Here is a 14,503-nt window from a genome sequence, read left to right as displayed (position 1 = left end):
TGATGAAAAATTATTTTAATTAATATTGAGAGTGGTGGGGTATAATTTAAAATTAGGTAGAAAGTTCTTTTGTGGACGTCCCAAAGAAAAAAAATGTAGAAATTTTTTTCGTAAACGGAGGAAGTATAATATAAGATGGCATTTTATCGTGAGGAATAAATTTTTGAAAATAGGAAACTAAGCTCGAGTATACATTATACCGTTAAGGTGTGCTTACTTTGCAGTATAAGCAAGTGATAGGCTTCATTTATCATCTTATACTTTGTTTGCTTTGACGTAATAAAAAATTCGGATAGATGGTATAATTTTTCGGGCATCACTTTTTCTCTTAGAAAAGAGATAATTTTATACCTAAGGGTAATATAATTTTATACCACCTTGTGTGAAGTGGATAAATATATTATCATTTACTTTAAACAAGATATTAAAAATGTAATCCCCACCTTAAGTGATAAATTTATACCTCATTATACCATCCCTCCATTCAGAGGGATAAAAAACAACACACTCTTATATAGTAGGGCACAACTCGCTAGAATCAGAAACAATACCCATCGTCTGGCAAGTAAAGGGGCTAACATATCATCTATATGAGCCACTTCACAACCTAATGCCTCATCCTATCGACGCAAGAAAGGCCGGATGCAAGTATACGTACAGGACTCTACGTGCATGCACATATGCAAATATTACTCACAAACAAATTTTGAATAATAAGATGCAAGTATTGTACTTTTACATCTAAACCTCATCCCAGAATTAAATAAACGAATACATGTAAGCGCGCCATGATTACATACATGATATCATATTATGCAAAAAAAAAATAAACAAACCTGGATCTGGCTCCTACACTTGGGCAAGAAAGAACAAAAGATTAGCTGGCAACCACTCTCGTTGTGGCTGTCATCTTTCAAAAGCAGCAAACTTCAATTTGGGAGGACAGATGAAGATCTCAAAGGTTCTTGAGGACCTTCATCATACGCTAGTTAACCTACAAGACTAGAGCTGTCATCTGTTGGAGACATTTCTCTGGGGTCGCAATCTGTGTCGCTGGATCAAGAAGAGATCGAAGAATTACTTCTGTACAGAACGGAAACTAGAGAATAGAAGTGACCCTGTCACTCAATCTGGACTAATCCGGTGACACAGTCTTCAATCTTTTCACTCGAGACTCAGTATCTGAGTTTGATTCGTTGTCTTCATCGACAAAATTCTGACCTGTACCCTCTGCAAGAAATCCAATAGCTACAAATTGTTAGAACTGAACCAATTTCTCCGGAAATACATCTCCAGAATGGTCTGCTATCAAAGTAAAAAAGGAAAGACAGACCAGGGAAAGAGTTTGAATGAGTACAATAGAAAGTGATACATTTTATAGCATGATTTGCAATGGACTCAACGGCAGATAATATAGGGTCTTTTTCTTATGCATCAGTACATTGTTCTTCTACCTTCACATTTCTGAAGGATAATATAGCATGCATAATCTTGTACTCAATAAAATTAAAAAGTATGCATTAGATAGCAAACAACCCATATCAATTACACAGCAGCAAACTCTTCAAGAATTTATGAACTCCCTATTTGACCACAGAGGGTCCAAGATAGAAAAAATCAATCTCATGAACAAGAATGAGTTCAAATCACCTTTCTCGGAGTCATGCGAATCACAGTGATTAGTAGTACTGGCACAAAATTGATGTGAACAAGTATCCGATCCATGAGGTTTAACAACTTTCCCAACATTCTCTGCATTACAAAGCGTTAAATGTCCTGGTGTACGAGCTGATGCAGCAGGACGCTTCATCCCGATGCGCTTACTACGATATACCCGTGGACTCTCAATATGACCAATGGAATCAATTGAAACATGGGAAATAGGATAACCCCTATTGCACTTGATCTTTTTCAAACATCCATGCAGCCGAGCAGCCAACTACAAACAATTATCATCAAAATTCGTCAGTTTGAAGAATTGCATATATTTCATCATCAAAAGAGTTTAACAAAATGAAACAATGACGTTAAATGAGTGCCTCAACCTGCTTAGAAGTGTCACGGGCATTTATTTGATCTATTTGTGTAATGCTTTTGTCTCCCTTGTCCTGATATGAGCACTGATCAAGCAAACTGATAGACTGGTGCAGCTGCTTAACAAATGAGACTTCCAAATGTTCAAGAAATAAGTTGTGCTTCTCATCAGTCCACATGGTGCTGTCTTCCTGCGGGAACAAGGAGCATGTTCAGACAATTAAGAGAAAGAGTGCATTTCAAACCAGCTGTGACTATGATCAAATATATGTTGTTTAATACTCTAGCACTTTGAAGTCATGCATTATTTGTACCCCTAAAATTCCATCAGTACCCTGCTTAAGGTATCTGCCAAACTAGTTGATTGTTCTATGTGCAAACGAATGATAAGTTTGACAATATTTTGAACAAACTTAAATAAGCCGCATTTTCATGCCATTCTGCAGGCAACCAAACCAACACCCACGCCACCCCCTCAAGAGAAAGGAGGAAAGTAAGAGAGGGACATAGAGAGAATAGATCAGAAAAGAGCTAAGCTAAATGTAGTGAAAGCTTCCACCATCTCTAGGACCTGAATCTGAAAATCCCAAATCTCCTCTCGCAGTACGGCAGCTATAAAAGTAAGATTTCATTCCAGATTCAGAAGAACCATGTACCCCTTAGCATATTTGGCCCAAATTAGTCCCATTTACTACCATGTTTCACAACATATTTTAATCATATTACAGAGTCCCCTCGCCCTGCTTCGCCACTCAGAATCACCAAATAAAAGTAAAGAAACGAAAGGGGGAAAATAACGCCAGCAGAATTGCAGATATAGAGTTGTTTTTCACATCCTTATTCTTCTATAACACACAACAAAGACCACAGGCGAAAGACGTGAACAAATCTAAAATAAGTCGCGGAAAACTCAGAAAACCTACCGGAAAATGCAACTAAATATACTTAACAGAAGCTTGACCATGGAATAATCCTATCCAATTTCTCACAACTGCCACATAGAAAAATCAAAATACCAAAACAAAATTGCGGAATAACAAAGACCAGCCTGGATGTGGGAAAAGCGGAAAAGGTTAGGACAAAATTCGAGAGGGAACAAATGCAATTACCGGCGAGCGATGCAAAATATCTTCACAAATCTCAGTAGTCAAAGTCGACCGATTCAACTCATTAGCATAACAAATATCCAACGCTGGCGGCGGAGACCCCTAGACTCAGTTTCCGTTGCATATAACCACACAGCCAAAATAGCAATTGTGGAGTATTTGTAATGGACACCCAAAAACAAGCGAAGAGAAGAAGAGAAATATCAGGGAGAGGCGGTGAGAGAGAAAGTGCAGTTAGAAGGGATGCTCCACATGGAGACACCTGTGCGTAAAAGGAGGTAGGGTGCCACGTCAGATTGTAAATATCTTCGGCAGTTGTCAGCCAGATATTTATTTACAGCGCGTGAAACACACACACCCCATTTGGGGCGGTTTGGTGGTGATGTCACTGATGGGATGAGGTTGTGTGGGGCCCTGCCTCCACATGGTCCACCCCCTCGCACTTTTCAGCTCCTCTTTTATACACGTAATAATCGTTAATCGCTTCTCTTGCACTACTTTTAATTCCTTGATATTTTCCTTAAAAAAAAAAATACCCCTTCCCTTTATGTAAAAATATTAATAGGCAAAAATGTCATATTTCTTATGTTATATATAAAAAATATTCTACTTTATAAATTTAAGCATTTTATGTTCAAATTATGTGAAGTGTATCTATTTTACCTTTGATGTTGATGAATTTACTTATTTTTTTATAAAAGTCTTATATATTTGATCGATTTAACAACTATCAGTCATAAAAGTCAACGACATTTTAAATTTTTACTCTAAATTAGGGGTGAGCATTTGGTTATATGGTTCGGTTTTTGCTAAAACCAAACCAAACCATATTTTAGTTCGGTTTGAAAAAAAAAACGATCCGAACCGAATTAACCGAACAAATCGAACCGAATTAACCGAAATTTTTATAATTAAAACCGAACCGAACCAAAAAACTGAATTAATCCGAAGAAAACCGAAAAACCCGAAATTTTTGAAAAAAAACCGAAAAAACCGAAATTTTCGAAAAAAGCAGAAAATTCCAAAAAAAAAAACTATAAAATTAAAAAAATATTAGAAGTTAGATATTATAAAACTATAATTAAAATATTATATATATATATATATATTTATATATATATTATAAATATAATTCGATTTTTCGGTTTTGTTCGGTTTTAAAAAATTCGAACCAAACCGAGCCGAAAAACAGAAATTTTATGAAAAAAAAAAAAAAACGAACCGAACCAAAAAAACCAAAAAAATCGAATCATATTTTAAAATTTCGGTTTGAATCGGTTCAGTTATTCGATTTCGAATTTTTTGCTCACCCCTACTCTAAATTATTTCCCAAACTCATCCAACATCCATTATGAGTACTAATTTTACTACCTAACGCATCCCACACTTTTTAGATATTCACTCAGACCCAATCAATCACCATTTTACCATTAGTAATTATACCTCAAAACTTCATCCAAAAAACAATCTAATCTTTATCCTAGATCGCTTCCATTCCAAGTTAGAATATGATCTTCCAAAAAAATTGAAATAGGTGAACTCTTTACTTAATAAATCTTTAGAGCGAATGTGGAGTATCCTGAATAAATTAATTGAATTCATAGTTCTTGAATGAATTACTCCCTCCGTGTCACAAAAACATTAACGTTTTTTCATTTTGGGGTGTCTCACAAAAACATGAACCTTTCCATTTTAATACATCATGGTCCACCACTACTTTTCCTTAATTAATTCATTACTCTCACAACACCTTTTAAAATGGAACCCATTTTCCACTTACTTTAACTATCAACTAACATTTCTTAAAACCCGTGCATTTCTCTTTGTTCATGTTTTTGTGAGACGGAAGGAGTACTAATTAATACTCTTTTTGTTCACAAAAAATAGTCTTATAAGAGAACGACACGAATTTTAATAAAAATAGTTAAATTTATTGTGAGTGGAGAAAAAATCTCACTAAAAAGATAGTATTGATAATGATAATTAAATGTATGTGAGTGGAGATAAGGGCCCACCATGTGATAGAAAGTTGTCAAAAAGTGGAAAAAAACTAATTTTTGTGGACGTCCTAAAATAGCAAAAATGTACTCCCTCCGTCTCATGAAGCATGACACATTTTCCTTTTTGGTCTGTCCCACGAAGCATGACACGTTTCTAAAAATGACAAAAAATTTACCCTTTATTCACTTTTTCACCTATCACACTTAACACACAAAATACCAATTTCTTAATTCTCGTGCCGAAAAGAAGTGTGTCATGCTTCATGGGACGGAGGGAGTACTATTTTTTTGTGGACAAATGGAGTATAATCTCTATCGGGGCTATAAATAAACCAAGCTGTTCATGAACTATTCGGGGCTTGGCTAAAAAAAAACTTGTTCGAAATTCGTTCCTTTTATAAACAAGCCGAATCCGAGCTCGATAAAATTATCGAGCCAAACTCGAGCCTGTACATGTTCGGCTCGTGAGCTCGCAAGCATGTTCGGCTCGTACCTTCGCGAGCCTATTCGTGAATAGGTTTGCGAATAGGATCACGAATAGGCTCGCGAATATGTTCATTAAATAATAATTTTATATATTTCATTTGTTAAATCTTTTCTGCATAGTAAAAATAATTCTCATAATTAAAAAAGAAATTACAACTAACTTGATAAATTATGTATTTGTTAAAAATAAATTATAAATTATGACTCGTAAATAGTTTAGAAATACCATATGAATAATTATAATTTTTTATTTCAATGAAGCCTTAATATATAAATAATTCGAACCGAACTCGAATTCAAGCTTGAATTTAAAATTGAGCTTGAATTTGAATTCGGATTTGAAACCGAGCTCGAGCTCGAGATAAACGAATAATTAACGAGCAAAATTCAAACCAAACTCGAGCTTAGTATTATATAGACGAGCTGAGCTCGAGCTCATTTAAAAGCTCGAACTCGAGTCGAGCCAAATTTTCACTAACCGAGCCCGAGCCTGGAGGTATTCGGCTTGATTCGGTTCGTATACGGCCCTAAATTCATATGACCATGTACAAAAATGAGTTACTCCCTTCTTAGCACTTGTTTGTTATTTTTAGCGTGCACCAAAATTATATTTATTTTATTTTATTTATTTTATATTTTATTCTTATAAATATTACTATTATTTATAGAAAAAAATGCACTTGACTCACTCTTAATTCAATCACTCATTTAATACACAATGCAATTCTTTATTGATAAAAATATTCTTATAAAATATTTTATTAAAATTTAGGTCCAATCAAATTGCTACTCAAATACCTAAAATAGAGTCGACTACAACAAAATATTTACAAAAATAAAATCATACCATCAAATATAAATAATTAAAAATACTAAGTGATTGGACAAAACACAATACTCCATTCGTCCTTATAAAAAGTAGTCAATCTGTTATTTTCGTCTGTCCTCATAAAATGTATTCAATCTATTTTTGATAAGTATTTCACTCATAATAAAATGAGATTTTTTTTTTGATAAATTAACAGTATTAAATAAATAAAGAAATTTAAAGGTCGTGCCACAGGGGACTCGAACCCAAGACCTTTGACCTTAGTCATTAATCTTTTACGCTTGGTCAACACATACATACAAAAAAAATGAATATATACTCCACCCACAATATATTCAATCACTTTATTAATACTCGTGATGAGGAGTAATACGTGCAGAGCAGAGAGGAGGCCTTAGCCAGAGAAACGGGCTTGTCAGAGGAATGGCCTTCATCAGAGAAATGGCATCGTCAGAGAAGTCATACTCGCCAGAGGAATGGCTCTTGCCAGAGAAATGGTTTTCGCCAGAGAGAGCACCAAAAGAGTGGGAAAATCTCTCGTCAAGGGACAAATTTACTATTATACCCCCGACCACGCAAAGCGCGTGTTTCAACAATGAATTTACCATTTTGCCCTCAACGTGTAATTTATAAATAGCCATGCGCACGCACCTTGTAATCTACGCTTACTTCACTATCAATATTACTGCAGTTTTATCTTCGTGTTCTCAACAATTTAGCATTTCTCTCATTCTTCCAAACAATACTAGGTTTAATTCGAAATCCAACAATAATGTACCGATTAAATCTATATCCGTTCAATCATACTTCACCAACTCGTGTCATTTTAAAATGGATATATTGTATAAGGAGTGAAAATTTAAAATGTCATATTCATTAAGTTATATGTAAAAATGCCCTATTTTATAAACATAAGCATTATATGCCATATTCTTTAAATACATTTTGATTTGATGAGTTTGCTTGGTTTTTTGTGAAAGTATTACACATTTGACCGATTTAATAGCTATCAGTCAAGAGTACATATGATCGATAGGTGGCTAGATCATATGACCGATCGAGCAGACACATGATTTTATCGGTCGGACACATGATCCGGGTGCATGGCTAGATTCACAGAGGGGGAAGTTCAACAAAAAAAGAATATAATCCAAACTTAGATGAATTATTCGAGGGGTGGGTCTATATTTATTTTCAAAGTGGAGCGGTAAAATAAGGACGAGCATTGGCTTTTTCACGGGCTGCCTTCGTAAATAATACGTGGTACCAGACGTTTAAATAAAACAAGATTTTTTAACAATTTTATCTTATGAAGCCTACCAAACACTCCCTAAGTATATTTCCTTAAAAAATCTGATGTACTTTATGTATATTATTCTACTGTCAGAGTTCTATATTCTTGATATTATGGGGTTTTGGCAAATAAAATCACGAACTATTTCAAATTTGTAATTTTAACGTAATTTTTTATGTGTTGTAAATTAAATCACCAACTTTTCAATTTTTGCAATTTCAACTCCTCAATTTTTTTCGATCGTCGTATTGTTGAGTTGGAGTTTACGTGGATTAATTCTCCACGTAATATTCATGTTACGATGTCGTATGGAATCAAATTACTAAATATTGGAAATTATAGTGCAAATATAGGATATAATCCCTTTATATTTTAGAGAAATTTTTAATTGAAACTGTATGAAACGACGTCGTTTAGACCTCACAAAAATGATGTCGTCTTTACTAATTTCCATATGATCCAATTCAACATTCTGGCGATCGAAAAAAAATGGGGGGATGAAATTGTTGTTGGAATACAAGCTCGCGGGCGTAGTTACAATGAAACCAGAAATGTAGGAGATGAGATTACAAGGTGAAAACTGAATTGAAATTACAATAGAACAGAACCAGAAAAATAGCCGAGTCGAGGAGGGTCCTCTGTCCGCAAGACGAGATACGCCCCGGTAGTGCTCTCGGTTTGGCGTGTCGTCCCCAAAGATGAAACGGCTTCGTCTCGTAGGTAGCAGCACCGCAGACCAACGAGCTCCGACGAACTGGAACGAGGTGAGAACAGAACTTCAACGATGCAGTATGCAGAGTTTCAGAGTGATGTTGCTTGTGATGATTTCAGGTGTGTATGATGCATGGAGGCTGTCCTATTTATAGGCACAGTCCACATCAATAGGGGGAGCCTGCGGGGTTAATACCATTGATGGTATTCAAAAGGTGTCGGGGGTTACAGCAGTAACAGCCCTGCTGTTTGAATCTGCCATGACTCCTCCGACAGCAGCAGTTACGTGGGAAGCTTCCTGGGAGACCAAGGGTCCTCCCGGGCCAAGCCCTAGCGGGCTTCGTGTGCGTGCGCGTAGGCCCAACCGAGTTGGGCCTCGTCCCCTTCGAACCAAGTTTTCGTTGGTCCAAAAAGATAAGAGTCGATGTGGGCCTAGGGTAGGCCCAAAGGCCACCCAAAGACCAATTGCCAAGATCCAAGTCCACGGCCGCGCGTCGGGTGACGGGACCGGGACCGGGGCCGGGCCGGCGGCGGCGGCGGCGCGCGCGTGTGGGCTTTGCAACCCGTCACGTGTGCACACAGTTTTATTACATCCTGTGATGTAATAGCTTTTATACTGTAATAAATGTGATCCACATCCCGATATGGGATACAACTCCATGTTTCAAGTACCCAACTTTAAACAATTATTTCTCACTCACCGGAAATCGGTTTTGAGTAAATAAATATACTACGATCATCTACTCGGAACGTAGATCGATCCTGTCCCATTTAATTCTGCTAAATTAAATGTTTCCGGTACTCGAAAAATTATCAAACATTGGTTACTCACAACCAATTTCCAACAATTGTAAAAGTTGAAAATGTGGTGATTTAATTTGCCACACTTTAAAAGTTGCGTTAAAATTGTAAATTCGAAATAGTTTATTATTTTATTTGTCAAAACCCCTAATATTATTGATAAAATATTGCAACGTGCTTGTACCAATTTTACAAAATTTTAAAAGCGTGACTTTGTTAGAGAAATTTTCAAATGTTGTGACAAAATATGATATTTTCCTAATATCCACATATGTTTTTTCTTTTTTTAAATGAAAAATAATCAAGCTTGACTCTCTTTTGATATTTCTGGACCGACACTCGTTAATTTTTTGAGCCTCATATCAATATTTGAGTGTATTGGCAATATGAAATATCAAATTGATTCATATAATTTAGACAATAAGACATGTTTGCTAGGACATCAAATCCTTCACCAAATTGTATGTCTGTTGAGTATATCTTTTGATGTTTTCCATCCTTTCCAAGACGCAATCACGCTTAGGCTTATCCAAACAGTCTAACCTAATAATTCGTATCATTTATATGAATGGAGTGCATAACGCTGACTCGGACATAGCTTTCAAATATTTAGAATTACATCCACAACACAAATAAAGAATAATTAATTAAAATAGATATTAAGATTGTTGTGACAAAACGGATTAATTAATACCCCAGTCAGCCGTGAGTTTAGAAATAAAATACTAATGATCTTAATTTTAATAATGATACTAGTATTAGTTATACGTGAATATGTTGTAATTCTAGATATTTCTTGAAAATCTCTCTAATTTTTCTTTTAGAAGCAAACGCATTGCACACGCAGCACATGAATGAAAATTTTCATCTGAAAAACTATGATAATTTTGTTCAATGTAAAAATCATATATCGTGGAAGATGCGCATGCACATGATCTATACGTTAAGTTTGTATACTGTTGGATCAATGATAAAATCTTATCCAAATTTTAACAATTTCATTAATTCTATTTGAATGTTTGAAATTTATTATCCATAATTTTTGGGTGATTCTATTCACAGCCCCCATTTTACTCACTTTAGCCTCTTTATATGAAAATAATAATAATTATTATTATTGAATAAACTATTTTATCCCATAACTTCCAATTAAGTTAAATTACAGAGTATATATAAATAACCCCTCGCTCAAATAACCTTAGAAACTTACATAATGCGATTTTCTTTTGCCCCAACTTCAACAACTGAAATTGATAAGTGCATTCTAGACTTTAACTGTGAATAAAAAAGTTACAAATCACACAATTTATGAGCTTTTATAAGTTAACTAGCGTCTAACCCGTCGAAATTCGACGGGAATTATTTTATGTCATCATTTATAATTATTTTATGTTATTTTTATTACTATAGCTAGCATATGAAATAATTTATATATAAATTATTTCTTTAATTAATGTGATATGATTAAATTAAATTAGTAATACAATATTTGAAATAATATTAATCTTAATCACTTTCGCCAATTAAATGTATAGGTTATGATAATAGAAATACATTTTTATATAAATATTCATTTGATGAAGTTTATAAAAAGTTCATGTGGGATTGAAGATTTTAGAAGAAAAAAATATGTAAATTTAAAGTATGATATGAATAATATGATGTACGATTAATGTGCCGCATCTGCTGTTAATCGTATATCGATGATAATTTTATTTCAGGGGTGAAGAATTGGATTAAAATCATTTGCCACAATGAATTCGAAAATGAATGAACATCTACAACAATAAGAAAGGTAATCATCCCTTTCTTCTAATATTTCATTGAATCTCATCACAATAAGGTAGAAGTAGAATTTAGGTTCGTCCTCGAACTCCAACCCTTGAAAAAAATAGTTAATCGCGGGGCTATGTCGAGTCATTTTTTCTAGAAAAAATTGGAAATCACAACATATTTATGCTCTTCAACAGTTTCCCTTCCATGGCTATGGCAATGACTAATCAATACTCTTGCTCCTAAGTACCAAAAAACATAAATGGAGATAAAGAATGTCAGAGGGCTACGATTTAAAAACATGGGGCTATATAGAACAATCCAGTTATTTATTAGTTATTTAATTTAGAGTTTGGTGCGATAAAATAAAATAGTACATTCATAATTATTTTTATTATTATTATTATATCAAATTAGAGGCTATAAAGAGTAAAATGGAAGCTATGAATAGAATTACCCATAATTTTTTTTCTCAATTTTTGAAACTTATAAATTTTGCCATAATCTTTTTATCAAATCAGATTTGATCCAATTAATGGGCTCAAATCTAGTCGATACCCTTATTAGGCATTGGAGTGTGTTTCCCGAGAATAGATACTCTCCGGCCCTATTTTATTTTTTATTTTTTTATTATATATTTTTTAATAAATTATATAAATAAATATAGAAATTTAAAGATAGCATGATGGAAGACTCAGAATCTCGTTAGGACCTCAGGTCTTGGATATTAATCTCCAGCTCTATTTTATAGTTGTTCGATGTGGATATCAACCGCAATTTTGGAACAATGACGGTTTCTCGATGAGGAAGGCAAGTAACTTCATTCCAGAATCATTCTTTAAATACTCTCAACTTGTATTAATTTTATCATTTCGAAGATTAAATTGTTATTTGGTATCTTAAAATATGACCTCTTAATATTCCACAAGGGGATCCTAAACATCATTAGTTTATATTCATAGCCTCTATTTTACTCACTATAGCTCCCTATTTAAATAATAATAATAAATAATTATAAATTTATTATTTAACCTATAAGCTATAGCCCACGAATTAAGAATAATTTATTTCATATTTAAATTAAATTCCAATTTTTCTTATAGCCCCCCTATTTATCGTCTTCATTTTTCTTTTTTTCTTTTTTTTTACGCATCACCATTGTCGATTCATGATTAATTTACTTGACAATTGTGTTGTACCAACGGAGATAAAATCCAAGATCAAATTCAAAGTGAAAAATGCATGCAGTTTATTTTCTTGCATTCATGCATTAGTCCACAATTGGCAAAACAAATGCAAAACCTTAGCAATTGCATTGCTTTTTGTTGAGTACAAAATCCTTGTTCAGTCATTGTTTGCTGGGTTAAAATCTTTAATCTTCATATCTGCATCTTTCCCATAATTATCTCTCAAAATATAACCATGATTTTTTTTCAAATCTATATAACCATGATTTTTTTTTTTCAATTCCGTTTTTGGTGTTCCTTTGAAGAATTAGCGACCCGACTAAGTAAATCGGCTCGTCAAGAATGCAGAGTTTTTGTGGCTTCATAACTCTAAAACCTCGTTTGGTTCAAGTAGAGGAATGGAAAGGGAATGAAATCAAATAAAGGAGTGGAATGGTAACAATAACTATTACTTTTATTGAGTGTTTGGTTTAACAATGGAAATGAATAATTAGTAAAGTATTCCCTTTCATTTATTTCCCCTCTATTTTAAGAGGTAACAAATTGGGTAATTGGATTACCCTCAGGTAAAGGTAATGATTATCTCATTACTCAAACCAAACAACAAGTAATGGATTCAAAACTTGATTCCCTTTTCAACTTTTAAAAACACTCAACCAAACGTGGGCTAAATTCAATCGCAACGAAGCCGTTAGGGATAAGGATCCCATATAATTTCCACATGTTTGTTTTCACAGTGTCTGAAACATGCTTGTAGACAGTACTCCATCAAAAAAAATGATTTGCAATATATCCAAAGAGTGAATTGAAGACCAGCCTCGAAACTGAAGAAGTCTCCAATTAATGTCTGCAGCAACATGCAATCTCATACATGGTGATTGGGGGTTATAAAGTTTAAAGTTTAATTTAGTTATTAAAAAATACTTTTAATTTTAAATATAGTAAATTATAGGATAAAATAATAAATTTAAAATTATTTTTATTATTATTATTTTAAATAGATGATTAATTGATTACATTGAGTAAAACGAGGGCTAGGAATAAAATCACCCCATTAATTATTATCATGAAACCAGGGGGCTTAGCCCACTGGCCACCGGGTCCTCACTTAAGTGAAGTGATCCGGGTTCGATCCCTCTTGGGAGCGAATTGGAGATTGGAGATATTAGGTGGATTTTGGTGAATGGAGAGATAAGGTGGTTCTTGGAGTGGATGGGGAACTAATTACTAACATCTAACATGACTTTGTCCGATCAAAAAAAAAAAATTATTATCATGAATTTGATTCTCTACATCTAGATTATCTTCATATTCGCGATCCATGTTCACTTCAAACTTCATTTTATCACCCCGTCAATAAAGAATTAAAAATATCTCAAGAATGATTCAAAAATTAATTTAAAATATTTATACTATCTATATTAGGGATGAGATCTTGTAGTATTCAATCTCCATGTAATATATAGATTTAAATTTGAACCATACATTTTGTTCATATGGCGCACGAATAACGCGACACATGCAGAAGTCAAAATACAAGCAGGAGTAAATTAAATTGAGAATATATACAAATTTCTATTATTATTATTATTATTATTATTATTATTATTATTATTATTATTATTATTATTATTATTATTATTATTATTATTATTATTATTATTATTTGTGCACTCGGTGACCGTCTTGATTACAACATGATGTTGTCAAATGGACAAGTTTTTTTATATATAAGTTAATAGTAATAATTAAAGAAATTTAAAGGCAGTGCCACGATGGACTCAAACCCAAGATCTTTGACCTTAGCCTTAGGCATTAATCACTCTACTGCTCGGCCAACATATGAATAATTCATAATTAATTACCTAACGGGTTGCCTAGTACAATGCATATTTGTGTTTATATACATGCATATATGTGTTCAATTATATGCATAAGTAAGGCGACATGTGATTGTGTTTATATATATATATATATATATATATATATATATATATATATATATATAGGGTTAATTGCATCAAAATATCTGATCTTTTTCTAAAATTTGGTTTTTTGACAAACTTTTTAATTGTAGAAAAAAATTTAGCTACGTTTCAATTTATTGCAATGTCCGTCCCGCGTATATTTCCGGCCAAATCCATGCTGAGGTGGACCTCCGTAAAGCTTATGTGGCATGTCGTGCCGGGTAATGAAATATTGTCGTCTCAAATCCATTGCAATAAATTGAAACGTAGCTAAAATAAATTGGCCGGAAATGAATGGATTTGGTCGGAAATATA

General features: G+C 33.5%; 1 protein-coding gene across 2 annotated transcripts; it reads right to left on the bottom strand.

The window, feature by feature from the left end:
• Positions 1 to 689: 689 nt before the first annotated feature.
• Positions 690 to 3,438, bottom strand: LOC131000911 (cold-regulated protein 27-like). Of its 2 annotated transcripts, none has more exons than XM_057927055.1 (4): positions 3,144 to 3,438; positions 2,046 to 2,225; positions 1,651 to 1,939; positions 690 to 1,230 (listed from the first exon to the last, which is right to left on the bottom strand). In XM_057927055.1, the coding sequence occupies exons 2-4, from the start codon at positions 2,211 to 2,213 to the stop codon at positions 1,136 to 1,138; spliced, it is 552 nt and encodes a 183-aa protein (XP_057783038.1). In that variant the 5' UTR covers positions 2,214 to 2,225; positions 3,144 to 3,438; the 3' UTR covers positions 690 to 1,135. The 2 variants fall into 2 exon arrangements, with proteins under 2 accessions (XP_057783038.1, XP_057783039.1); XM_057927056.1 differs by having other exon boundaries at positions 2,958 to 3,435.
• Positions 3,439 to 14,503: the final 11,065 nt, after the last annotated feature.

This window comes from Salvia miltiorrhiza, chromosome 8 (genome assembly GCF_028751815.1).
Source record: "Salvia miltiorrhiza cultivar Shanhuang (shh) chromosome 8, IMPLAD_Smil_shh, whole genome shotgun sequence".
In the NCBI taxonomy this organism is placed as follows: Eukaryota; Viridiplantae; Streptophyta; class Magnoliopsida; order Lamiales; family Lamiaceae; genus Salvia; species Salvia miltiorrhiza.
Note: the sequence above shows the minus strand (reverse complement) of the source record. Positions and strands in the feature narration are given on the sequence as shown.

Bases quoted from the DNA above. Each gene is read 5' to 3' on its own strand.
- LOC131000911 (XM_057927055.1), bottom strand. From the start codon at position 2,213: ATGTGGACTGATGAGAAGCACAACTTATTTCTTGAACATTTGGAAGTC. The intron at 1,940-2,045 runs GTTGAGGCACTC...AATTGTTTGTAG, and splicing joins CCCGTGACACTTCTAAGCAG to TTGGCTGCTCGGCTGCATGG. The intron at 1,231-1,650 runs GTGATTTGAACT...GATTTCTTGCAG, and splicing joins TTCGCATGACTCCGAGAAAG to AGGGTACAGGTCAGAATTTT.